Source organism: Oncorhynchus mykiss, chromosome 5, assembly GCF_057628025.1.
Source record: "Oncorhynchus mykiss isolate SJ-2025 chromosome 5, ASM5762802v1, whole genome shotgun sequence".
Classification (NCBI taxonomy): Eukaryota; Metazoa; Chordata; class Actinopteri; order Salmoniformes; family Salmonidae; genus Oncorhynchus; species Oncorhynchus mykiss.
The window spans coordinates 61,036,296-61,064,242 of NC_143026.1; the positions used below are offsets into that span (position 1 = coordinate 61,036,296).

The 27,947-nt window shown below is 41.0% G+C and overlaps 1 protein-coding gene across 27 annotated transcripts in view; it reads right to left on the reverse strand.

Moving 5' to 3' along the window:
* The window catches only part of LOC110524184 (unconventional myosin-IXb), a 95,347-nt gene that overhangs the window by 45,555 nt on the left and 21,845 nt on the right, over positions 1–27,947 (reverse strand). For all 27 annotated transcript variants that reach the window (XM_090235413.1, XM_090235416.1, XM_090235410.1 and 24 more), the window contains one exon: positions 8,003–8,909. In XM_090235413.1, coding sequence (XP_090091539.1) covers positions 8,003–8,842 — 840 coding nt within the window. In that variant the 5' untranslated portion in view covers positions 8,843–8,909. The remainder of the gene's footprint in view (positions 1–8,002; positions 8,910–27,947) is intronic.

Genomic DNA, 27,947 nt, shown 5'->3' on the forward strand with positions numbered 1-27,947 from the left:
TGACATTTCCTCACAAAAGCACATTTTCCGACACCCTATAAACCAAACATTCGCTAGCTAGCTAACCAACAACCATAATGTATTTGAAAGAAAAAATGTGCTCATTGTGCAAATGTTTGTTTTTAATAAACATTGAGACAAAATATAGTTTACATGTTGTCAACAATAAGCCAACTCAGTTGGTTTGCCCCATAGTTGCGCACGTGTCAGTTTTGTTGCTAAGTTCATTAAGTTGAACTTCTGCGCCTTATGACCGAATGCTAAAATTAGGTCTAAATCAAAAGTTATTCTAACCAAAAAGGGACTCATTTCATGGAACGGCATATACACTAAGCCATAGAAATGTTTTTATGCAAAAACTTCTCACAGAGAGTAAAGATAAAGAAATGGGCGACAGTCTGGCTGGCTAAGGCTAGGTCTCAGACTGGAGGCTGAGGGGAGGAGCGGTGGTGGGTAGATGGCTAGCTTCCTGAGCCCAGGGCAGAATTCACACAGTGCTATTTGAGCCACAATGATGTCATACAGTGTGACCAGCCCTGAGCAAAACCTGCAGTAATACAAACTCTCCTGCAGAGGGATAGGAACTTTTGCTGCACGTGACAAAAAACAATAAGTGTGCTCTTGCATGTTATATTACAAGATTAACTGAGTTGATCTGAAAGTCTAAGCTAATAATACAGGCGTGGCATGAGAACACTGTCAGCACACAGTATACTGTTTAGACTTGACTTGCAGATCTAGAGATGGTGTGTACTGATAATCACCCAGTGGTTATTCGCAGTAAAACAAACCTTCAAATCTACCTCAGTGTCAAAAGTATGCAAGCCAAAATTACCTCAAGAGTTAAACGTTCTACTGCAATTGTTTATGTTCAAGTCTTAGCCCTGCAGTGAGAATACGACACATGAATAAAAGAACAGGAGCAGTGACATCTTCCTGTATCAGGCTCTCTGTAAAAGGGACCAGTCTAAAACAGCTCTTCAAAGCACATGAGAGAACACACAGGTGAACCAGAGGTACCTGTATAACCAGTTGTGTGAACAAATCAAGTTTTAGAGCAGGCTTTCAGTTTGTGCACATTGGACTGAGGCAAGAGACTGCAAGGCCCTACAGAGGTGATAGGTAGTGCGTACTGGGCTGTACGCACTACCTATCACCCAGGACCTGTCAGAGGAAGGCCCTAAAAATTGTCAAAGAAGCCAGCCACCAATGTCAGTCTGTTGCCGCACAGAAAGAGGTATCAGAGTGCCAAGTTTGGGACCAAAAAGTCCCTGAACAGCGGCTACCCCAAAGCCATAAGATTGCTGAACAGTTCATGAAACAGCTACCCGGACCTTTTGCTTTAAACCTACATGTACATGGTACTTCAAATCAATCACCTAACCGAAATGTAGATATTACCTAAATTACCCCAACTACCTTCTACTCCAGTACAGGGGTCCCCAAACCTTTTCACTCAAGGCCCCCCTTCCCACATTAGAGAACAGCCACCCCCACACGCCTATATTTCTATACGCACAAGCACTGTTCATGAGAAACTATTCACACCCCTCTTGTTGGTGGAGAGAATTTTGCAGCTAATTTTCTATAAAATGTTTCCATGTTTAGTGTGTATACATACAGGAGTGACAAAGAAAAATCTACATCTACAGGCAAATCATTTTTTGCCTCCGGCTGTTGGCAGTAGGTGCACTCGATTCAACTGCCCTGCGCCAGGTAGGCCATTTTGAACCATTTCATTTGTTTGGAAGGTACAAACGCTGCCTCCCAGGAGGGCCCAGAGAGCAAATCAAGTGCACTATAGGCCTACCGCTGGCCAATCAGATGGCTCAGATGACCGTGTCTGCAGTAATGTGGCAGGCATAAAAGAAAGCTACATCAAAGTTGATACTGTGAGATTTCAAAATGGTAAAACCATGACTAGAGAGAGACTGTCAACAAATACAAAAAAAGAGATGCTGATTTATGATTGAGTTCACTTTGAATTCAACACTTTTATAAGCCATAAAATGTGCCTTCTTCCCATTTCCACTTAGTGCTACAACATGCACTGCAGCAGTAACGAATTAATAGGAAAGTACATCTATATGCTTGCGTTGTTGTTAGCGGCTTGGGTCTTTCTTAATAGCAAGGAATATTTCACTTTCTCTGTTCATAGGAGTAACACGAATTTGTGCATGAGGCAGAAATAATGCGGTGCGACTTGAGTTTGGCCATCAACTGGAAGGCCGTGTCCCTTTTTTGGTCAGAGTCAGTGTAGGAAAGCGAAGGGATGTTGAGAGGCAGACCACTGCTGCCCTCTCCCTCTGCGGAGACTGTTCCTGCAATAAAAAGCTAATTATTTAAAATGTATGCTCCCTAAGCTGTGCTTCACAAGTAATATAACAGATCTATTACCGGTGTGATCATATAGCCAACCTCAAATTTTGAAAAATATAATTTAAAAAAAATGTCCCGAACAATGCATTGGCAGGGAAATTCAAGCAAAGCCAATCTGCGGTGATAATGTATTTGGCCAATAGCTCACTGCACAAACCTAATTGCTAAAAAATAAAAACACATTTCCCTTTACTGTGGCAATTGTGATCAAGTCAATGCAATATTTGCCCGTTTCAATGCAACATACCAAAACAAACTGCAAGAGATTTTGTTGTAGGCAGAACGCATAGGAGTAGGATTTTATTGCATTGACACACTACTCTATACAGACCGGTGCAGCAAAAACAGTCAGAGTTACAGTAGGATTACATGCAAATAGACCATTGCCATATATGGATGTGCCATTTACTTTGAACTGGACTGTGTTTAAAGCATGAGCGGTCATGAGTAGATGTGCTTGTTTGGAGATCAAAGCAAGAGCTGCATGTAGCCACGTGTACACATAGTTCATATCCTTTGCTAGTTAGTGAGTTATTAGCCCAGTTATAGAGGATTGCTTCCTGCAAGAGCACAAAACATGTACATTTCTAGACATCTTTGAAAAGCTAAGTAGCCAGTAGGCAGAGGGTAGCATAATTTGTCTGATTCTCTGTAATAAGGGTATGGAAATAATATATGTTTTATTGTAAAGGGTTCTTGCATCACACAACAACCTTTTCATTCACCTCCTTGTCTGAAGGACAAGTAGATAAACAGGTTAATGTCAAGCCCTGCATGTTTTTCTTCAAAAGTCTCATGGAATGTAGGCCTACATTGAACACCACACATTGGCTGCTACTGTAGACTGAATGATGGAAATAGAACTACTATGTTAAAATCTTATGGGATGCATTTTCTCCATTGTTTTTGATGGCAGCCAATCAGGTAGGCCTACATTATGATCAAATAACCACATTAGCCTACATATCCACTTAAAACTAACTTAGAGGGTACAGCGTCAGTGTTCACAGAAAACACACGCTGGCAGTTGGCCAGAATTTTCACAACGTTCAAGTTTACGCTCAGCAGACCTGAAATCTTCTCAGTGCCGGAGAAAATTAGAGGGAGTATTGTTTCACGGTAAAGTCTAAAGATGTATTCGGCTTAACTGACAAATCCACTTTTTTTTTAAAGTTCAGATACTCATAGGCCGTTACGTAATCGAGCAAATCCAATTTTATTTGTCACATGCGTCATACCAAACAGGTGTAGACTAACCGTGAAATGCTTACGGGACCTTCCCAACCATGCAGAAAGAAAAAAAAGAGAAAAGGTTGATTTTCTTTTTCAAAGAACAAAAGGAATAAATACACAATGAGTAACGCTAAATTGGCTATATACACAGGGTACCAGTACGGAGTCGATGTGCTGGGGGACGAGGTAGTTGAGGTAGATATGTACATATAGGGAGGGATAAAGTGACTGGGCAACGGGAAAGCGGTAAATGATTGAGTTGTGTTTAAGAGGTAAATGTTGAATGCTGTCTAAAAGCTAAGCTAGTCCACAAAGCACACTGTAATTTAAAGAGTCACGCTACACGCCAATGATCTCACCTCATCAAAATGCGACAAAAGCTGAAGAGATTCCGCACAGCTTCAGAGCCCAGACAGAGAGGAAACAGTTTACCTTTTACCCAGTCTAACTTTGACTGCCTCCAAGAAAAAGGAGCCAATGCAACCAAATGCCAAAATGTAAAGATTGAAAGAAATCTCATATTTAAGTCATTAGTTGGAATTGTTGGAAGAGGAAACGGTAAGACTTGTCTGAAAAACAGGAACACAGAACTTCTAAGAAGATATTACTTCCTCTGTAAAATTCAATTTCATGTCAGCCATCATGTGGGCTTGTTGCAGAAAGTTTGCTATGCCTTCTAAAAAACCTTGCAGAGCCTTCTGCAAGAGCAAGAGGAAACGGTGTGTGTGTAGGTGCTTGCACAGGTCTGTGCGCTTTACCGAAGGGCTGGTAAGGCTGTTACGGCGGAGCCAGGATGGAGCATCTGGTCCTGGCTGAGTCCTGCAGGAATTGGGTCTCGATTGTTTCACGGGCCAGTCTAAGTCTGCCCGTCAGACCACAGGCCTGGGGAAGCAGCAGGGCTGTATGGAGCAGAGAGAGAACCAGCCTCATCCAGCCTGCCAAAGCGACAAGGACTGCTGATTGAGGGGGGGAAAAAATCTTCAGTTCTCTCCAACCAAAGCCTTGGGACCATCTATTCATCTTGCTGCTGCCTTAGAACATTGCGCAGTGACTAGTCTCTCCTGTAAAAGGGTCATGAGGCATTGCAGAGAGCTGAAAGTTTGACGGATAGTGTGCCAGATACTGTATTCTATTCTGCAGTGCAGTAAATTGACCAGACCAGTTGACATTCACACAGAAATGCTGCCATTCTAGTGTGAAACCAGAATGAACACTGTTAGAATTCAAAGGGGTCTGAGAATTTAATACCGATAAGTTACAATGCTGCATTTACTTCCAATAAACTGCATTCCTCCTGAGGCCTTTGACAGTTTATGACCTATTTTTAGCCACATTACTGAGGAATAAAACAGAAGTATGTGAGAGGGATTTGATACCATATTAGAGCTGGGGCCCATTAGTTAAACACCAAAGCAGCACTTGCTCCACACTCGTTTACAATCAATGACCAGTGTGTGTGATATCTGGGTTAGACATTTGGCAATTCTGCTGAGTTGTGTGTCTCTGATCTAACCCAGAACCCTATACCAACTGAGCCACACAGGACCATTGATCTGAGCGTGTGTTAAACGCAGGGAGTTCTGCTAGCTGGTATGCGGGGCTTCCGGGGGGCGCAGTGCTAGAGGCGGCACTACAGACCCTGGTTTGATTCCAGGCTGTATCACAACCGGACGTGATTGGGAGTCCCATAGGGCGGCTCACAATTGGCCCAGTGTCGTCTGGTTTAGGGTTTGGCCGTCATTGTAAATAAGAATTCTTAACTTAACTGACTTGCATAGTTAAATAAAAATGTGTGTTGGGATGTCCAGGCGGACTCAGATGTGACATGATGCCTGGGGCCCAGAGAAGAGCATGCCTGTCCTCCTGTGACTGACTCAGTCCGATTACCACCTCTAACAGGAAGTGCTTCATAACGTCACATGACCAAGGGCCCAGAGTTCACTGACAACACATTATTCACATGGAACCCAAACCGGCTGCGCTCGTGCGCCATTGTGCATACATTTATTTTGTCCCCCCACAACAAGCGCAATCACGACACGCAGGTTAAAATAGAAAAACAAACTGAACCAATTACATTAATTTGGGGACAGGTCGAAATGTATTAAACATGTACAGCAATTTAGCTAGCTAGCTTGCCCTTGCTAGCTAATTTGTCCTATTTAGCTAGCTTGCTGTTGCTATCTAATTTGTCCTGGGATATAAAACATTGAGTTGTTATTTTACCTGAAATGCACAAGGTCCTCTACTCCGACAATTAATCCACACATAAAACGGTTAACCGAATCGTTTCTAGTCATCTCTCCTCCTTCCAGGCTTCTTCTTCATTGAACTTATATGGTGATTGGCATCTAAACTTTCATAGTATTACCACGACGACCGACAACACAGTTCATCTTTCAATCACCCACGTGGGTATAACCAATGAGGAGATGGCAAGTGGGTACCTGCTTCTATAAACCAATGAGGAGATGGGAGAGGCAGGACTTGCAGCGCGATCTTCGTCACAAATAGAACCGACTTATATTTTAGCCCTTGGCAACGCAGACACTCATTGGTACGCGCGAGCAGTGTGGGTGCAATGATTGTATAATACATATCTACATTTATTTTGCAACGCTCGCGCACACGACACGAGCAGTATAGTCAGCCTGTCAGGCCACAGGTCAAATAGGCTACATCCCGCAGTGTTAAGATCATTACTACAATCCTATTTGTAAAAGGGTCATGATGAGACCTGATCCAAAACACTGATGATGCACAGGCACACACAATTTGCTCTATGCGGCTAGTTGTTCCCTTGTTGCAACTTGTATTACAGTAGGCCTAAACTTGATTGATTCAAATGTTCCAATTATAGGTAATGAATGGTAGCCATTGTTCTGCAATAACGTGTGTGATCCAATTAGAATGTACAATTTCATTTTGCTCTAGACTACAAGCTGGAACATTATAATGAACCACATGGGAGCTCTAGAGTAATCAGAGATATTCTAAAGCTTGTGTCTAGAAAGTATTTCCATGAGCTTTCCTTTATTTTGCACAGCTGTTCAACATAACTGACGATGACTCCTAGTCGTCACTCTATTCTCACATAACATTTATATATATTAACCTTTTTTTTTTTACCTTTATTTAACTAGGCAAGTCAGTTAAGAACAAATTCTTATTTTCAATGACGGCCTAGGAACAGTGGGTTAACTGCCTGTTCAGGGGCAGAACGACAGATCGGTTACGAGTCCAACGCTCTAACCATTAGGCTACCCTGCCGCCCCAATATGGATATGGAACAGAGGGGGTATATCACAAAGCAGGATCATTGAGCAAAAACATTCAGATATAGCAGCTTGTCATCTGCCAGAAAGCCAAAGTTGAATGCGTAAACACCATATCATTTAAGTAAATCTTTCTTCAGGACCCAGAAAATTTGGAGTTGTTTGAGAATATTTACAAACATTTTCTAAAGGGTTAAACTGATGCCTGGGACAATATCTCCACATCTTCTTTCATTTCTTCCTTTTGCACACATCTACATCAGCCTCAGATCCTCTTTCAGGTCACATGACGGACGACTAACAGATCTCCAACTCCTGGCTCAAGGAAAACACATTTGACAAGGGAAGCATCTCAAAAGTCCTCTGGAAAAACTAGGTTTGATGCTCGTCATGCTTCGTGCATTATGCATGTGGACAGAGTGCAGGCTCATGCATCTTCTATGCATCATGACAAGAATAGTCACCTGTGAAGAGGAATCCTCTGCCTTGGGAATGAGATCTCAGCTAAAAAAAATTCACAATGGGTTTAATTCCTTGCTAACCTTGACTGAGACTGAACAAATAATGGGGAATGAGTGTTCACATACACCAATTGACAGAGAGTCAGAAACACACATCCTTAACCCCATTGCAACCACACAGACATCCTGCTAGACGAGGTATGATATTAGGTATGAGCTCCAACTTCATTGCACATTAGTGATCAGATAAAAAAAATGTTTTAAAGATACCGTTACAGATCACAATATTTTGGGGGGACGATACATCAATATTATTTTTTACTTGCTAGGTAGTGCTAGTGCTAGTCGGCTGTACATGCACCAAAACTCTTAGCCATCTTTTTAAATAGCGAGCCAACATGTTTTCAGCCCTTTCATTTCCATGACGTATCAAAACAAAAATGTTCTAATGCTATCTTGTTGCTCTGCAGCAGACATAGCCTATAGTGAGCAACATTTTTGGAACATCAAATAAAAAAATTATATCGAACCGCAATACATTTCGAATGGTGAGAATTGCAGTACAAATGTGGCAACTAAGTATCAAGATATCATCGTATCGTGAGGTCCCTGGCAATTCCCAGCCCTATTGCACATGCGTACAAAAAGTCTTACCTCCAGCACAGGCCCAGCACCCAAGATGGTCCTCTCCACTCCACTGGCATAGCCCTTCTGGCTGAGGGCAGTCAGACAGTGGATGAGGAAGTTGGTGCTCTGCGTCTTTCCTGAGCCGCTCTCCCCAGAGATAACGATGCACTGGTTTACCCGCTTTCTTAGCATGGCGTAGTAGGCCACGTCCGCGATGGCAAAGATGTGTGGCTCCAGTTTCCCCAGCTGATGGTTCTCGTACATCTTGACGTACTTGGGGTTGTAGATGGGTAGGAACTTGAAGGGGTTGATGGCAATGAGGATAGACCCGGCATAGGTGTAGATCTTTTTCTTGTGGAAGCGGTTGCGCAGGTTATCCAGGATGCTGCTCTCATTGAGCACTGGGAGGTTGCACAGGTCATCAAAGTCCTCCTGGCGCGGGGGGAGGAAGCCTCTGGCCGCCAACCTCTGTGCCTCCTGCTCCTTGCAGAGGACGGGAAGGTGGACGTAGTGGATGGTGCCGTCGCGGTTCCTCTCCTGGAGAACGAAGTAGAAGCCCTCGCTCTGGGGGTGCTGCTCCTGGGCTTTGCGAGGCCACAGCAGGACCCTCTGGACGGGGAGGTCCCCCGACTCCAGCACCCACTCCTCCCCGCCGCACTCCTTCACCTCGGCCAGCACGTAGAGGCGTTGCGGGTCCACACCCAGGGCCGAGGCTGCGTCCTGGATGACAGAGGCAGCCGTGGCATCCTTGGGCACCTTGAGGGAACAGCAAGGTGGGCAGTCCGCTGAGAGCCGTGGGTAAACCTGCAGGCTGTAGGCCCGCCCATCTTTGCTAGCTGCTCCACCTTCGCCATCATTGACACTCATTCTGGGGCAGGTGTAGTCGCCTCAGCATGCCGTCCACACTGCCTTCTGTTCTCTCACCACCCAGCACCTGGGGAGCACAGGAAGACAATTGTTTTTAGAGACAGTTTTACATTGAAGCTCATATGGTGAAAGAAAACAAGCTGACAAAGCAACAAGAGCTGTGGTGCAAACGGTTAGCCACATCTACGCTAAAAGTACAAACGACCCTATGTGGGATAAAGTCTTCAATTAAGAAAATAGTTCAATTTAGGCTAAATGAAAGACATTGAGCTATTCCAGATTGTGGAAGTTTCCTATTGCAGCCTCGCAAAAGGCCTAAACAGTTTGCCACAATGGCATTATGTTGGTTTTAAACGAAAGACTCACAGCCAACAGGGAAAGCTTGGATTTGAGCATTTTGAGTGTGTATAAACTCCAAACGTCTGTGTCTCTTGGACTAAGCAGTTGGAGTGGACATGTGACTTGCATCACAGCATATAGGCAGGCAATTGAAAACTGGTTCTGAATGATTATTTATTTTTCAAATATGTGGATTTGAAAGATCCGTCAACTATTTGAATCAAGCAATTTACACTACCATCAAGGGAATTCTAAATCCTTCCCTCCACTTAATGGTTGAGTAATATCAGTAGAATAACTAAATTCAGAGCTAAGATTATTGTATGGAACAATATTCAAAAGTTTGAGAAAGATAATTAGAAAAATACACCTTGAGTAAAAATGGATTTATTAGTTCCTTTAAAATGTTGATAATAGATGAAAATGCAATGCATTTAAGGTTCTTTGTTCAAGTAAACATCTATATTTATTTTAAGGTTATGTCATTAGATGCTGACTAAATATAGGCTATACCAAGGGGTAGGGGCCAGTACAACCAAACTGTTGACTGACATTCAAGTTTTAGTTTTGTGCCACTGTCCATCTGACACACTAATGTTCTGGTTTTCTGCTTCTAGAACCCAGTCTCAAATCTCCCTGACCATAAAGTTGGCCTACATTTGATTTCCCCAATGGAATGTCCCGATTTTCCACTAGTGAGGATTTCTGTTGGCTTTGGGTTCATTGGACACAGATCAGACACCCATGCATGGCCTAAATGTGAGAAGTTAATGGGATGATAATAATAATAATAATAATGACTCATGTTTCAACATCCCTACAGTAGCTGTCACATGAAAGGCCTACTCTAAAAATAGCACCACCACAGAAACTTTACTGTTAGCAGCAAAGGTCAAATGATATTGTCACCTCAGCATCTGCCTCCAAATTAGGGCTGACCCAATTAGTCAACAGGCCGATTGTTTGGTCATTAACCTCGCTGCGCACGGAACCCGGTAACGGGATGAAATTCGAGAACATACGGTGATCGCTACATAAATAGTCATATTAAACATTCATGAAAATACAAGTGTCTCACGTGTTTCGAAAGCCTAGAATCTTGCTAATCCAACTGCGTTGTCAGATTTTTTTTTTTTTAAAGATTTACTGCGAAAGAATACGATGCAATTACCTGAGGATAGAGCCCCATAAACAACTATTTCAACCAGCACAGGCGTAACAAAATCACAAACTGCAATAAAATAAATTGTTTACCTTTGACAATCTTCCTCTGTTTGCAATCTCAATGCTCATTGTTACACAATGAATGGTCTTTTGTTTGATAAAATCCACTTTTATAGCCTAACACGAAACATTTTGTGAACCGCTTGTGTTGTGAATTCCGTCTCATTCCATTTGACGACACATTCGAGGTAAATACACACAGTAAAACGTGACTTTTCCAGTCATGTTTGGTTTCATTGCAATCAACTGTTTTGTTTGTAACACAACCAAACCTGATGGGTCATTTCGCGGGACATATTGACTGAAAGAAACCGATTTGAAGACAACAAGTAATGACATCATTGTGCACCAATGATTTGCCCGCTGTTTCGTTGATTGACTGTATTTTAACCCAATGACCACTCATCGTCTTGAAATCTAGCTGGGTAGATAGCCAATGAGCTGAGGTAAACGGCAATATGTAATGTTTGTGTTGGAAGACCAACCCATGTAGTAAACTCCAGCGTAAAGAGGTTCATTCGCAATAACGATTCATACCGGAAGGAGCAACGCATGTTGCACACAGCATTGTTTTGGTAAAGCGCATATTCAGCTGTTTATATACAGTGCCTTGCGAAAGTATTCGGCCCCCTTGAACTTTGTGACCTTTTGCCACATTTCAGGCTTCAAACATAAAGATATAAAACTGTATTTTTTGGTGAAGAATCAACAACAGGTGGGACACAATCATGAAGTGGAACGACATTTATTGGATATTTCAAACTTTTTTAACCTGTTAGATCTCTAGGGGCGCTATTTCGTTTTTGGATAAAAAACGTTCCCGTTTTAAGCGCGATATTTTGTCACGAAAAGATGCTCGACTATGCATATTCTTGACAGTTTTGGAAAGAAAACACTCTTTCAGAATCAGCAAAGATTTTGTCTGTAAGTGCCCCAGAACTCATTCTACAGGCGAAACCAAGATGATGCATCAACCAGGAATTAGCAGAATTTCTGAAGCTCTGTTTTCCATTGTCTCCTTATATGGCTGTGATTGCGCAAGGAATGAGCCTACACTTTCTGTCGTTCGCCCAAGGTCTTAGCAGCATTGTGACGTATTTGTAGGCATATCATTGGAAGATTGACCATGAGAGACTACATTTTCCAAGTGTCCGCCTGGTGTCCTGCGTGGAATTCGGTGCGCAATTGCCAGCTGCTCGTACTTTTCCATTTGATATAGGGGAGAAACCATGTGTCCAAGAACGATGTATCAATGAAGAGATATGTGAAAAACACCTTGATGATTGATTCTAAACAACGTTTGCCATGTTTTCAGTCGATATTATGGAGTTAATTTGGAAAAAAGTTTGCGGTTTGAGGACTGAATTTTCAGATTTTTTTTGGTAGCCAAATGTGATGTATAAAACGGAGCTATTTCTAATACACAAAGAATCTTTTTGGAAAAACTGAGCATCTGCTATCTAACTGAGAGTATCCTCATTGAAAACATCAGAAGTTCTTCAAAGGTAAATGATTTTATTTGAAGGCTTTTATGTTTTTGTTGAAATGTTGCGTGCTGGATGCTAACGCTAATGCTAACGCTAAATGCTAACGCTAGCTAGCTACTTTTACACAAATGATTGTTTTCCTATGGTTGAGAAGCATATTTTGAAAATCTGAGATGACAGTGTTTACAAAAGGCTAAGCTTGAGAGATGGCATATTTATTTCATTTCATTTGCGATTTTCATGAATAGTTAACGTTGTGTTATGCTAATGAGCTTGCTGATAGATTTACACAATCCTGGATACAGGGGTTTTTTCATAGCTAAACGTGACGCAGAAAACGGAGCGATTTGTCCTAAACAAATAATCTTTCAGGAAAAACTGAACATTTGCTATCTGAGAGTCTCCTCATTGAAAACATCTGAAGTTCTTCAAAGGTAAATGATTTTATTTGAATGCTTTTCTGTTTTTTTGTGTAAATGTTGCCAGCTGAATGCTAATGCTAAATGCTACGTTAGCCATCAATACTGTTACACAAATGCTTGTTTTGCAATGGTTGAGAAGCATATTTTGAAAATCTGAGATGACAGTGTTGTTAACAAAAGGCTAAGCTTGAGAGCTAGCATATTTATTTCATTTCATTTGCGATTTTCATGAATAGTTAACGTTGCGTTATGGTAATGAGCTTGAGTCTCCGTATAAATGCACCTGCACTGTGATAGTCTCAGAGGTCCGTTAAAAGCGCAGAGAGCATCATGAAGAACAAGGAACACACCAGGCAGGTCCGAGATACTGTTGTGAAGAAGTTTAAAGCCGGATTTGGATACAAAAAGATTTCCCAAGCTTTAAACATCCCAAGGAGCACTGTGCAAGCGATAATATTGAAATGGAAGGAGTATCAGACCACTGCAAATCTACCAAGACCTGGCCGTCCCTCTAAACTTTCAGCTCATACAAGGAGAAGACTGATCAGAGATGCAGCCAAGAGGCCCATGATCACTCTGGATGAACTGCAGAGATCTACAGCTGAGGTGGGAGACTCTGTCCATAGGACAACAATCAGTTGTATATTGCACAAATCTGGCCTTTATGGAAGAGTGGCAAGAAGAAAGCCATTTCTTAAAGATATCAATAAAAAGTGTAGTTTACAGTTTGCCACAAGCCACCTGGGAGACACACCAAACATGTGGAAGAAGGTGCTCTGGTCAGATGAAACCAAAATTGAACTTTTTGGCAACAATGCAAAACGTTATGTTTGGCGTAAAAGCAACACAGCTGAACACACCATCCCCACTGTCAAACATGGTGGTGGCAGCATCATGGTTTGGGCCTGCTTTTCTTCAGCAGGGACAGGGAAGATGGTTAAAATTGATGGGTAGATGGATGGAGCCAAATACAGGACAATTCTGGAAGAAAACCTGAATGAGTCTGCAAAAGACCCGAGACTGGGACGGAGATTTGTCTTCCAACAAGACAATGATCCAAAACATTAAAAGCAAAATCTACAATGGAATGGTTCAAAAATAAACATATCCAGGTGTTAGAATGGCAAAGTCAAAGTCCAGACCTGAATCCAATCGAGAATCTGTGGAAAGAACTGAAAACAGCTGTTCACAAATGCTCTCCATCCAACCTCACTGAGCTCGAACTGTTTTGCAAGGAGGAATGGGAAAAAAATTCAGTCTCTCGATGTGCAAAACTGATAGACATACCCCAAGCGACTTACAGCTGTAATCGCAGCAAAAGGTGACGCTACAAAGTATTAACTTAAGGGGGCTGAATAATTTTGCACGCCCAATTTTTCAGTTTTTGATTTGTTAAAAAAGTTTGAAATATCCAATAAATGTCGTTCCACTTCATGATTGTGTCCCACTTGTTGTTGATTCTTCACAAAAAAATACAGTTTTATATCTTTATGTTTGAAGCCTGAAATGTGGCAAAAGGTCGCAAAGTTCAAGGGGGCCGAATACTTTCGCAAGGCACTGTATCAATCAGTATGGCGACTAAGTCAGGAAAATGTCAATCTAGATGTACACACAATTTAAGAAGAAATTGATCGAGGATGATTCATTTAGCGATTCACAAATGGAGGAATATTTTTTGAACGGAGGGAGACATCGTTTTGGACTGTTAAGTTCTTCTCTTGTTAATGCCGTTGTTTGAAATTAATAATATAAAATATTATTTGTGAAATGAAATAGCCTATTTGAGGCTGTTGAGGGGAGGGCAGGCCCACAATGGCCAAAGTGAAATGGAGACAGATACAGCTGGTCTGTCATAATATAAATGAGACAGTAGCTCTAGCAGGTCTATAATAATATATTCAACCTTATGTTCCCCGTACTCATATCTGTTTATTATACCTGTTGATACAGGGCTCATGTGTGAAACTATTCTAACTGAACATTTTCTTTCACAGTGACACTGACTCCGAATGGAAGCCCCCAGTGCCACGGTGTCCATCCCCCACTGAAACTGGTTCATCCAGCTCCTGCCACAAGTGGTGTTCATCTGCCCAAATGTATTTCTGCAGGCATGGATGTGCTATGGCACCTGGCATCAGCAGCATAATATTGTGTAGAGGACTGAGGGTCTTCCAAATATTGAAAGTGTTATTTTGTAAATGTGTATATATTTTTTTTCAGGTTTTTTCTCCATTCTTGGGGGGTGTGTGTTAGAATACCATTTTGGTATTTTGTATATAGTTATTCCATTCAAAATGTATAACTTCACCAATTTGGCCACTTGGGTACATTTGGGCTACTTGTGTGGGACACCTGGGTGACTTCATGATAAATGTCATGTAGCACACTCATTTTGGAAGTTATTCTGAAACTTTGCACAAGTACTGTTGCCCTCATGTTTTTCACTGAAATTGTCCCCATCATCCTATCTGAATGTTTGTTTTATCTTGTTCATTTTAAAGATACAACAAGAAAAAAAAATGTCTTTCATTGTATTATCTAAACAGGATCTATTGTGTTACATTCTCCCACATTTACACAAACTTTAGTGTTTTCTTTCAAATGGTACCAAGAATATGCATATCCTTGGTTCTGTGCCTGAGCTCCAGACAGTTAGATTTGGGTATGTCTTCAGGCAGAAATTGAAAAAAGTAGGGGGGTAGCTCTAAGAGGATTTATTAAGCGGTTGGTCATCTGAGATTGTATGTGTTACTGCTCGACTAACACACACACGATATGCGCCCATCTCAGTGAACTAATCCATTGCGGCGGCATAGACCTAAAACCAATTTATGCTTGATCCCAAAATGTGGTCAGAGGGGGTGTGACGCAAAACAAGCTACATACCGCGTCACCATGCGATTCCCAAAGTTTGTAGCAATGCGGAGGGGGCTCTGTATAGCTCCGCATTGACATGATTTGTTGATGGTAGGTGGATTTAGGCGGTACATCCTGTATAAACACAAACTCACTACCTTGACAACCGCTCTGCACAGGTACGCAACCTTCACTGAGGACGGGGACAATGTCATGCTCTGATCCAATGGAAACGTCATAAAATAGGCCTACCTGTTAACTTCCTGTAAGTACTTGACTGTCTGAAATTTGCATATGAAAACCATAACTGGCACGCAGATTGGGAGAAATGGTAAGATAATAGGTTACCTTTCTCATGTGGAATGCCAATTTACCAGCAACTTCAGGAGAGTAATGGAAGAATCTGAGAAAGCCAGCAGGAGAATAGCTGGGGTCAGGTTTTTTTTCTTCTGGTTATCTATATCTCCGGCGCCCTCGAGGTATTTGTACCAATCGATTGGTCGAAATAACAAGACAACTTTTGGTCGACAGAGATGTTTTTTTTAAAGAAACGCACGCAGACACCCACTCTGTTAAACACGTCGTCTTCCCATTCATGGATGATTACATTTCCACATTGGCAGAGCTCCAGTAGTACTACATTATGAACCCTAAAAATTCAATAAGCAGAAACAGTGGAGAAGCTGTTCAGGCTGGAAACTCAGACATCAGTGATTTCCTGAGGGAAGTGACACTAACCATCTCAAGCGTTTGGCAGCATTTTATGGTCGACCACAAGACAGCCAAAGAAATTTGAAAAGTAATATGATGAGTAACACAAGCAACATAAAAACGCAATGTCGCCTAACAAAATGTACAGGAATGGTTTTAAGACTATGCTAATTGATAGGAAGTTAAAAGGCAGACATTTTGAAAAGCTTTTAGTTAATGGAGCTGTATATCTAATTGAAGAGAGTCCCTTTCACAGCCTCCTCCTACAAGCTGACAGTGGCAGACTGGAGAGACTGGCATGGAGCTGTGCTATACTAGAAAATGCCACGGTTCCTTCGCTCTTTGACCAGATGAGACTGGCTTTGTTAAGGTGATGCCAATAGCTTTTGGCTCAAGGTCAACTTGAGACACCAGATTTACACGTGGGCATTTGTTGTAAAAGGACCTATGAGCATCAACATGTGAAGTACATAGGAGCATGTCAAATTAAAGCTAACAGTCTATATTTGAGAAATGAAGGCATATACATTTTTCAACCATTTCCATCCCAAAAATTTGGAACAAGCAAAACCTTTGATTTCAAGTCAAACAGAGACAACATTACCAGAAAAGGTATGTAGGTAATAGAAAAACATAAAAACACAATGTGAAGTAAAGACTCCTGCCAACTATTATCAAAATGAATATTTAGCTTTGGAGAAATGATTTGCCTTCTGTAAGTTTAAGAAACATTGCCTTGTAATTCCGCTACCAAAAACCCACATATCTTAAAGATATTTTCTAACTGCTCTCCCTCATGAGGGAGGATAAAGTTCACTGAAGTAACAATTTAAAAAAGGTAGACCTACCAATTAGCTAGTGCTTTTACTGATAAAGTTTATGAATTATTAAGTGACTAAAACTCGTAATTCTGTTAGGAAATTGGTAACGGAATTAGCAAAGAAAATCAGTAACGGAATTAGTGCAATTGAATTGGCAAGAATGGGAACTCATAGTAGTCACAAACCACAGTTGGGTCACCTGTTACTGTCCTGTCCTCCATTCCCTTCCACTAGCATACTGTTATGTTGAGCTTATAACTTTGTCTTTCCACTATCTTGTGATCAAAGCAAGACTAAAAGTCTGGACAACCCCTCATTCTCACTACCTATCCAGTTGTCATTTCTCTCCGCTTTTACTGACACTAGGGTTGTGCGATATTACAATAGAATCGTAAATCAACGGATGGTTGACAGCCATCGTCTACGGTTAAGACGACATGTGACAGACCATAGTTTTGCCTATTTGAACTTGAATGGCACCCTGCAGTAAAAAGTGTACAACAGAGCATGGCACATGCCTAATGGCAGAGGGTAGCATAATTGGTGTTATTCCGTGTAATAATGGTATGGGAATAATAATGCATTTTATTTTGTAAAGTGGTTTCTTGCATCAAACACCACACATTGGCTGCAGTTGCTACTGTAGGCTGATTGATAACCGTTCCATTGCCATGTTAAAATGTCATGGGATGGATTTTCTCCATTGTTTTTGATGGCAGCCAATCAGGTAGGCCTACATTACAATCAAATAGCCACAGTAGCCTACTTGGCCACTTAAACCAGATACAGCCTCAGTGTTCACAGTAAATGCACACTGGAAATTGCACAGAATTTTCTTAACTTTCAGGTTGGTTCTCAGTAGACCTGAAATTTGCTCAGTGCCGAGAAAAAAAAAGGGAACACTGATCCTGGCTCGCCCTACCATACATCCTTACCCCGTCCAATTTAAATATAAAAAAAAATGGATTTGACCGAGATGCGCGCCGACACAAACACCCATCATTGTCAGATGTAAAAATAAAAAAAATATTTAAAAAATATGTATTTCACCTTTATTTAACCAGGTAGGCTAGTTGAGAACAAGTTCTCATTTGCAACTGCGACCTGGCCAAGATACAGCGTTGCAATTCGACACAGAGTTACACATGGAACAAACAAAACAATGAATACAGTAGAACAAAAGAAAACAAAAAGTCTATATACAGTGAGTGCAAATGAGGTAAGATAAGGTAGTTAAGACCATAAATAGGCCATGGTGGCGAAGTAATTACAATATAGCAATTAAACACTAGAATGGTAGATGTGCAGAAGATGAACGTGCAAGTAGAGATACTGGGGTGCAAAGGAGCAAGATGAATAAATAAATAAATAAATAAATAAATAAATACAGTATGGGGATGAGGTAGGTAGATAGATAGATAGATGGGCTGTTTACAGATGGGCTGTTTACAGATGGGCTATGTACAGGTGGAGTGATCTGTGAGCTGCTTTGACAGCTGGTGCTGTCATCCGATCAAGCGAAACAGCGCCTCTGTCTCAGTATGTGTATCTGATGCTATCTGGCCAAAGAGTATGAGCATTCTTTTGCCAGACCGCATCAGATACATGAGGCTACAAATTGTATGAAAGAGAAGCGCTGTTTCAGTACATCCGATGCTATTTTGGACTAATGTGCGAAGTTAAATCACTTCAAAAAGTAGGTTGTTTTACCATCAGATGGAAACATGACTGGTTGTGTTTATGCCACATCAAAAAAGTTACGTGAATACATTTTTACAGTTAATTACATGTTACTATAAAACCCACAATAGAAACACTAAAGCAGTCATTTGGACTGCTCATGAAATAAAACACATGTCCCACCTTCCGACAGTAGGGCTTGCGCCTCTCCTCCAGATAGGCACAGCATCTTCAACTATTTGATAATTGCTTTGAAAGTTTGCCTAATCTATACCGGAATTAATAAATTAAGTAGGTAGAATAATGGATGAGTTGATGCGAAGGGAAGCGAACAATGCATAATTGATCTATTCTAATAATTGAAATGTTATGTACTCTAAGTCTTCTCTGGCCTACTTGGAGTATACAGCAAGAGCGTGCGTAATTTACAATGGCAAGAAGACCGTGACTAAACGATGCACTCGTTAGCATTGCTACAACATCTGAATGAAAACGACTCAGATGTTGGGAAAGAAATTCATCGTGACATCTGATGAGTATTCTTAGAATTCTGAGCCTCACCCTGAACCTACACCTCCGAGAGCTAAGCACAGAAAAGCCATAAGTGTGCGCACTGAGCAGGTGCCCACGCCATCACCAAATGAAACGGTGAGAGGACAGAACCATTTGGAATAGAACAAGCCGATGAGAATTCTACGGTCTATTATTGACACAAAATGTCATCAGATCAAAATTGTATTTGTCACATGCGCCGAACACAACAGGTGTAGTAGACCTTACCGTGAAATGCTTACTTACAAGCCCTTAACCAACAATGCAGTTCATCGCTGATGGGGCAGGCCCTAAAACCTCAAGCAAGAAATAGAAATCAGAAATCGCACTAAACAGCTTTTGATATTTAGGCTGTGACACACACACTAACTGATAATTCACTTTTTGACTGGTGTCATATCAACACTTACAGTATATCCAGCTCAGAGCTCCAGCTTTGCATTTGGTTTGCTAAATGGAGAATTCTGCAAAAACAGGGCAAACTGTCCAGAAAATATTATTTAACACTAATGTCAGATCATAGCATGGGCCATCAGCCTAAAGCCAAAAGCTAGGATTTATTTCATAAAAACACACTCCTTCACCATATTGTGCCTAGCTGTTTAAAACTTCTTAGGGATATGGGGCAGTATTTTCACGTCCGGATGAAAAGCGTGCCCAAAGTAAACTGCCTGTTACTCAGGCCCAGAAGCTAGGATATGATTTGGATAGAAAACTCTAAAGATTCTAAAACTGTTAAAATAATGTCTGAGTATAACAGAACTGATTTGGTAGGCAAAACCAAGGACAAACAATCCAGGGAAAAAAAGAATTGAGGTCATAGTATTTCCCATTGGTTTTCTATTGAAAGACCTATTTAAAAAGGAACCTGGTTGCAGTTCCTATGGCTTCCACTAGATGTCAAGTCTTTAGAAATTGGTTGAGGTTTTTCTTTTGAGAAATGCTCTTTGTGTCACTCCAGATAGATTCTACTGTTTGGTGTGCGTGAACTGGAACGCGCTTCACGTTGTTTTTATCCGGTATTGAACACAGTATATTCCTTCTTAAATTTTATCGATTATTTACATTTTAGGATACCCTAGGTTGGATTTAGGAATGTTGTTTGAAATGTTTGGATCAAGTTTACAGGTAACTTATTAGATACTTTGTAGTCATGTTGGGCGAGTTGGAACCGGTGTATTTCTGAATGATGTTGAGAATGATGTTCATGTGTTTGTATGCGGGGTGCTGTCCTCAGATAAGCGCAGGGTCTGCTTTCGCCGTAAAGCCTTTTTGAAATCTGACACTGTGGCTGGATTAACATGAAGTGTTGGGGGTAGAAGCTGTGAAGCCTTTTGGACCTAGACTTTGCGCTCCAGTAACGCTTCCCGTGCGGTAGAAGAGAGAACAGTCTATGACTCGGGTGGCTGGAGTCTTTGGCAAATCTTTGGGGCCTTCCTCTGACACCGCCTTGTATAGACGTCCTAGAAGTCAGGAAGTTGGCCACAGTGATGTACTGGGCCGTACGCACTACCCTCTGTAGCGCCTTGCGGTCCAAGGCCCAGCAGTTTCCATACCAGGTGGTGATGCAACCAGTTAGGATGTTCAATGCTGCAGCTGTAGAACTTTGATGATCTGAGGACCTATGCCAAATCTCAGTCTTCTGAGGTGGAATAGGGGTTGTCGTGCACGCGTCATGACGGTCTTGGTGATAGTTTGTTGTTGATGTGGACACCAAAGAGCTTGAAGTGCACAACCTGCTCCACTAGAGCTCATTTGATGAGAATGGGGGGAGGGGGTGTTCGGCCCTCCTTTTCCTGTAGTCCACAATCATCGCCTTTGTCTTGATCACGTTAAGGGAGATGTTGTAACTGACCTCGCTATAGGCTCTCATTGTTGGTGATCAGGCCTACCACCGTTGTGTCGTCAACAAACTTAATGGTGTTGGAGTCGTTTGGCCACTTGGTCATGGGTGAACGGGGAGTACAGGAGAAGACTAAGCACACCCCCGATGGGCCCGTGTTGAGGATCAGCATGGCAGATGCGTTGTTGCCTAACCTTACCACCTGGGGGCAGCCCATCAGGAATTTAGGATCCAGTTGCATAGGGAGGTGCTTAGTCCCAGGGTTCTGAGAGTAGTGATGAGCTTTGAAGGCACTATGGTGTTGAATGCTGAGCTGTAGTTAATGAAGAGCATTCTCACATAGGTGTTCCTTTTGTCCAGGTGGGAAAGGGCAGTGTGGAGTGCAATAGAGATTGCATCATCTGTGGATCTGTTTGGGCGGTACGTGAATTGGAGTGAGTCTGAGGTTTCTGGGATGATGGGGTTGATGTGAGCCATGACCAGCCTTTCAAAGCACTTCATGGCTACAGACGTGAATGCTATATGTCGGTAGTCATTTAGGCAGGTTACCATGGTGTTCTTGGGCACAGGGACTATGGTGCTCTGCTTAAAATGTTTTGGTATTACAGACTTGGGCAGGGACTGGTTGAAAATGTCAGTGAAGACACTTGCCAGTTGGTCAGCGCAGGCTATGAGTATACGTCCTGGTAATACGTCTGGCCCTGCGGCCTTGTGAATATTGACCTGTTTAAAAATGGTCTTACGTCAGCTACGGAGATTGCGATTACACTGTTTATCAACATTTTAGGCTAAACAATCAGCCGCATTGCTTTTAAATGTTTTTTGATGCAATTAACTATGCTTGGAATATTTAATTCTTGCAGAGAAGAACAAGTTGACCAATAGAATAGGTCAACTTTTGTACTATGGGGGATAGTAGATTGGCATAGGCTAGTGCTTTCGCGGTTCGTTAGGCCTTGTTGGCTGATGAAAAGTAGGCCAAATGTGGACAGTTGTAACATCTTCAATATGCGCCTCGGAATTCAATAAGAGGGACGTGCGCAGTTGCATGCCCGATATGTCAGTCTTCATTCACTTGTAGCCTTGGCCACATCAGAGGGCCATGTGAGAGGTTCTTCGGAGCACAGCAGCCGGGAGAAGGGAATTATAATTAGCCTATTACATTCAGCCCAAGGGCACAATGGCTATTTTGGCCACAAAAGGCATTACAACCACACAAGGTGGATGCCGCAAGGAAATTTACAGCCTGGTGAGAATATTATCAACCGCTTGTCAAATTGTGAATGAGAGACTGATGACGTGTGTGCAGCTTGAGATTACATCATTAGAGTCCCATCATGCAGCCTTAGAAAGTATTAAACATATAGCCCAACATTTGTATCACAACTAAAGTTGCATAAATAACTAAATTAAGCATATAGGAGGACCAGGTTTATTTGCTAACCACTCACAAAATAGCCACATATGTGCACTTCCTTTGAAATTGTTTGGAGAACATATCCTATTTTATTAAGCTATGTTCAATTGTATTCTTCATATTAATAAAGCCACAGAATTCCAATGATATCTTGCCTGCTAAATGAACTAGTGTAGCCCACAGCTACATGGCATAGACAGATCAGGGCCTAACACATAGACAACTCCATTTTTAAAACAATGTTAAAAACAGTTTTTGGAAACATTGTAATAAATTAATAGTAAAGTTACTGAAATACAGTAATTCAACATTCTACATTACAATTGTAATAGTCAAATGTTTGTGCATTGTCTTAACATTAAAATCTCCACATTGCATAGACAGAATTAGAAACTAATATTAAAACATAATTTGTGATTAAGTTTGAGCAGAACATCACAAGATTACAACTTTAAATTGAGTTTAATTGTGCAAACTATTCATGAGATTCAAACATTAGAAGACAAAGAAGTGATCACTTTGTAGCAAAAGTTACTCATTGAAGTTCCCAATAAATCAAACTTAAAACAGTGCTTTTGATGTTGTTGCACTAGCGTGACAAGAAACCAGCCCAGTCTGTGTCAGACAGCCGAGACGCTCTTGAGCTGAAGGGCTCGAGCTCACTGATCAGACTTCACATCTCCTTCAGTGGAAGGTAATGTCTTGTACAGAAGGCCAGACAAAAAAAAAAAAAAAAAAAAACATTCCTCACTTCATGGGCTGCATACAAGTGACCTGCACTTTCTCCCCAATCACCTTCAGCACCTGGCCTACAAAAGGGGCGGTCTTCGTAGCTGACAATGACAAAACTGCCTAGATTTTCAGCAAGTGTTGACTTGGCCACAGCTTCATCTTGCTGTTCCTCCGTGATCATCTTCTCCTGATGGTGTTTTTCATTGAAGTTCACCTCCACAGTACTGAAACAGGTGTTGCAGATGCTTGGTCTGCTGCAGAAGCAAGACACTCGCTTGCCACTGTGGAGGTGACCTGGTGCAATTTCATGGTTCCTTTGACTCCAACAAGGTTGTTTGGCACAGATTCCAAATTATCATTTTGGTTGCACCATATGACTTCTCACATAACCACATTTTAGATGCAACTACTTATGCACCCATGTGAACACTTGAATTTGACATCAAGTATGCATCTTGAGTATCAAAATAAAATAAGGCTCAGATATTTCTACATTCTAATTAGTTAACGAATGATCAGATTTTTGGGGTAAAACCTGAAAGGGAGTGGAAATGTAAACTTAAAGATGTACAAGAGACTTGCTAACCTTTATTCTTAACCAAAGCGTATCTTAATGATGTCACATCCTGTCATGAGTACCATCATGTGATTTGATCAAAAATAGTGACTGTAGGTCACACCAAATGATGCTATTTTTCCTAAATTAAACTGTCTAAACTGTCTTAACCATACAGACGTATAGTGCAATAGACCCTTAAATCATACCAGAATAATCGTTTGGCAGTTTTATGACTTGAGATGTTTTATTAACATATATAGATTGCATTAGGGGGTGTCCTCGGATGGGGCCACAGCGTCTCCTGGCCCCTCCTGTCTCAGCCTCCAGTATTTATGCTGCAGTATTTTGTGTGTCGGGGGGCTAGGGTCAGTTTGTTATATCTGGAGTACTTCTCCTGTCCTATTCGGTGTCCTGTGTGAATTTAAGTGTGCCCTCTCTAATTCTCTCTTTCTCTCAGGACCTGAGCCCTAGGACCATGCCTCAGGACTACCTGACAGGATGACTCCTTGCTGTCCCCAGTCCACCTGACCGTGCTGCTGCTCCAGTTTCAACTGTTCTGCCTTATTATTATTCGACCATGCTGGTCATTTATGAACATTTGAACATCTTGCCAGCCAGAAGAGGACTGGCCACCCCACATAGCCTGGTTCCTCTCTAGGTTTCTTCCTAGGTTTTGGCCTTTCTAGGGAGTTTTTCCTAGCCACCGTGCTTCTACACCTGCATTGCTTGCTGTTTGGGGTTTTAGGCTGAGTTTCTGTACAGCACTTTGAGATATCAGCTGATGTACGAAGGGCTATATAAATACATTTGATTTGATGATTAGTCTGACAGTATTACTTTTTTGAACTTTAGAGCACCGAAAGGGACAGGGTTTTTTTCTCTCACATTCAACCATCAACTCTTTCAGGACTCAAGAGAAAGGGCATAGTTACTTAACATTGGTATAAATGGGTTGTTGATTTTGGAAAATATTTCAGTCAGACACCAAAATATTCACGGCAGGTCATTGACCCGTATGCTAGTCGGTTCTTCTGAAAGACTACATTTTCTTCATGTTTCTTTAGACCCGTCTAAAAATAAATAATGGATTTATTGTGATGGTTTAGGCTACATTAAATGGATTTATTCGAGTTCTTAAAAAGTAGATGTTTCAAAGATCTGCATCAGTGGCTTATAGGCTATGCGTGGAAGCCAGAAGATGCTAAATGTGTTTATACTAATTAACAGTCATTCAATTGCCGTGAGACCGGCAGTTATTTGCGTGACAATTTTTCATGACCGCCACAGCCCTAGTCTCGTAATTCTGTTACTGTGGATCTGCCCATATCCAAGTACATCTAAAAGGAAGAAAGCAAAGGAATATAATATAGCTATCTATAACTAATATTGATATAAAACAAATGAGCTAAAACCAAAAGCAGAAAACACATGATTATAGCCCAGGGTAACATATCATGTAACCTAACTTGGTGGCTCTACTGAGTGAACCCTGAGAAAGAGAGACAAGAAAGATGTAAATTACTGTAAGCGCATAATCATCATTTATCACTGCTGTCATCAGGCCAGAGTTAGTTTTTTTCAATGTGTAAAACACAAAAATGTCGACCTACATGCCCAAAAACGAGTCCCTCTCCCAAAAGGAGGAATTGGTTTGTTTTGTAATCAAAACATATTAAAAGCCATTGTTTCCTCTTGGTAAACATGCAAAAAGCCTGCATTACCAAATGTAGGCCTCTTCTCCACATTCACTATAAATTGCTCCCAAACAGAACAGCAACAAAGCTGTAATGAGACCATAGCCAGAGATGGGCATCAATAGTAAGACACTCTGGAATCATTCAGAAGGGAAATCGCTACAAAACAGCAGCCAGTGACTCAATTGTTGACCACAACCCCAGAAATCCAGCCTGTAAAATGCCAAGGCATGCAAAAATACTGGGACCACAAAAAACAGCATTATCATTATCCTCCATTATGAGCTGGTCTGGTTTAAATCTGTCAATTTAACTCTTTCCACTGATACCCACACCGGCTTCAAAGCAGAGAAGCAAAGCCGTGCGAGGGGTCTCAGTCGAAAAGGGTTACTGCGAATGTTTTAGCCAAACGCAGAACCTCCTGGAAGCTTGGAGGATGCCCAGAATTCCAGAGATAAAGATAATGGATTGATTGTCTGTGTGGTGGAGGCTAAGCTGCTTACTGTGAGCAGAAAATGAATTAAAACAAACAAGCTCCTTAGAAGTAGCTAATTGGTGAAGAGGGTATCCCTATCGCCTCTGAATTATCAATGGGAATAGGGTAAGTGTCAGTGGAGGGGCTGCAGAGGGGAGGACGGCGCATAATAATGGCTGGAACGGAGCAAATGGCAAACACACGGAAACCATGTATTTGATACCATTCCACCTACTCCACTCCAGCCATTACCACGAGCCAGTCCTCCCCAATTAAGGTGCTACCAACCTCCTGTGGTACGTACCTACTGAGACCAATATCCCTATTGAGCCCAAAGTTTAGACATTTCGATCATATACAGCCCTAATTTCTGTAAGAAAATTAGATCAATATTTCATTCTCTCTACTGTGATGTTATGAATTTACTTGTTTTAATAAGACGTACAAATATTTAAAATATGTGAAAAGTCCAGAAAGCTACAGAATGTACCTTTAAGCCCTTGGGTGTTCCACATTAGTCCACCTCTTAAAATGATTTAAATTATTTTTTAAATGTTAAAAAATGTAATGTAAAATTTTTTTACAAAAGTTATTTTTTAAAAACTGATCATTACTATTCATGAAAGTTGCACTCATATCCAATCAAATTTCAAATCAAATGTATTAAAACAAAAACAGGGGGGGACTTGCAAAGACCATAAGTAATTGAAAGTTATCTGAAAGCTGATTCACAAAAAGATTAAGATGGGCAAAAGAACAGACACTGGACAGAGAAACTCTGCCTAGAAGGCCAGCATCCCAGAGTCTCCTCTCTTGACGTTAAGACTGGTGTTTTGCGGGTACTATTTAATGAAGCTGCCAGTTGAGGACTTGTGAGGTGTCTGTTTCTCAAACTAGACACTAATGCAATTGTCCTCTTGCTTAGTTGCATACCAGGGCCTCCCAATCTCTATTCTGGTTTGAGTCAGTTTAAGCTGTTCTGTGAAGGGAGCTGTACACAGCGTTGTACGAGATCTTCAGTTTTGGTAATTTCTCACATGGAATAGCCTTCATTTCTCAGAACAATAATAGACTGACGAGTTTCAGAAGGTATTTGTTTCTGGCCATTTTGAGCCTGTAATCAAACCCACAAATGCTGACGCTCCAGATACTCAAACTAGTCTAAAGAAGGCCAGTTTTTGTATTGCTTCTTTAAAAACAGTTTTCAGCTGTGCTAACATGCTTGCAAAAGGGTTTTCAAATGATCAATTAGCCTTTTAAAATGATAAACTTGGATTAGCTAACACAACGTACCATTGGAACACAGGAGTGATGGTTGCTGAATATGGACCCCTGTACACCTATGTAGATATTCCATACATTTTTTATTATTATTATTATTATTTTTTTTAAATCAGCCATTTCCAGCTACAATAGTCATTTACAATATCAAATGTCTACACTATTTCTGATCAATTTGATGTTAGTTTAATGGACAAAAAAAAAAAATCGTAAACAAGGACATTTAAGTGACCCAAACTTTTGAACGGTAGTACACAGTTTACATTTGTTTTACGCTTATTTGATGATAATTATTTAATTCCAATCTCTATTTGTCAGGTCTGAAATGGAGAGAAAATCAAGAGGGATAGAGACCAGTTGCTTCACAAGGTATCTACTTGAAAATACATGCTTTAAGATTAATAGTTGGTAATCAGCGGTTATAAAAGTATGCCTTTTTACTTTGAACTACTAAAATACTTATTGTCAGACAGCATAGGCAGCAGCTCTAAAGAGATACGACTTGGATTGAAATAAAGTCAAATAGGCCTAAAACAAAAGTAACAATTAAATTAATTTTATTCAAGTGAATAAATGGTTAATAAGTGATAAGCAGTAATGTGCAGTCACTCATGGCACAGCATTCAACCTGCACAATGCAGCGCATTTAATGTAAAAAAATAGAATAAAAAAAATCGGAGTATTTGTTAATAATTGAACCGAAACTACCTCAAAAAGCTATACTGAGTAGGTACAAAAAATATATATATTTGGGAAATGTGTTTGAGGGTCGCCTCCACACCAAAAGTATTTTTTGCAGCTTTGAAATTGTACACTAGTTGGAATTTACACAACCGTCAATAACTTAATAAAAACATTTGATTGGCTTAGAATAAAAACGTATGGATAGAACTACATTAAAATAAAGAAAAAATGGTTTTAAAGAATCAAAAATTTAAGTGACTTAATAGGTACGCTTAACCTAGGTCTGGCCTAAATCAGATTACTCTCATTACCTTTTGTAAGGGTACTG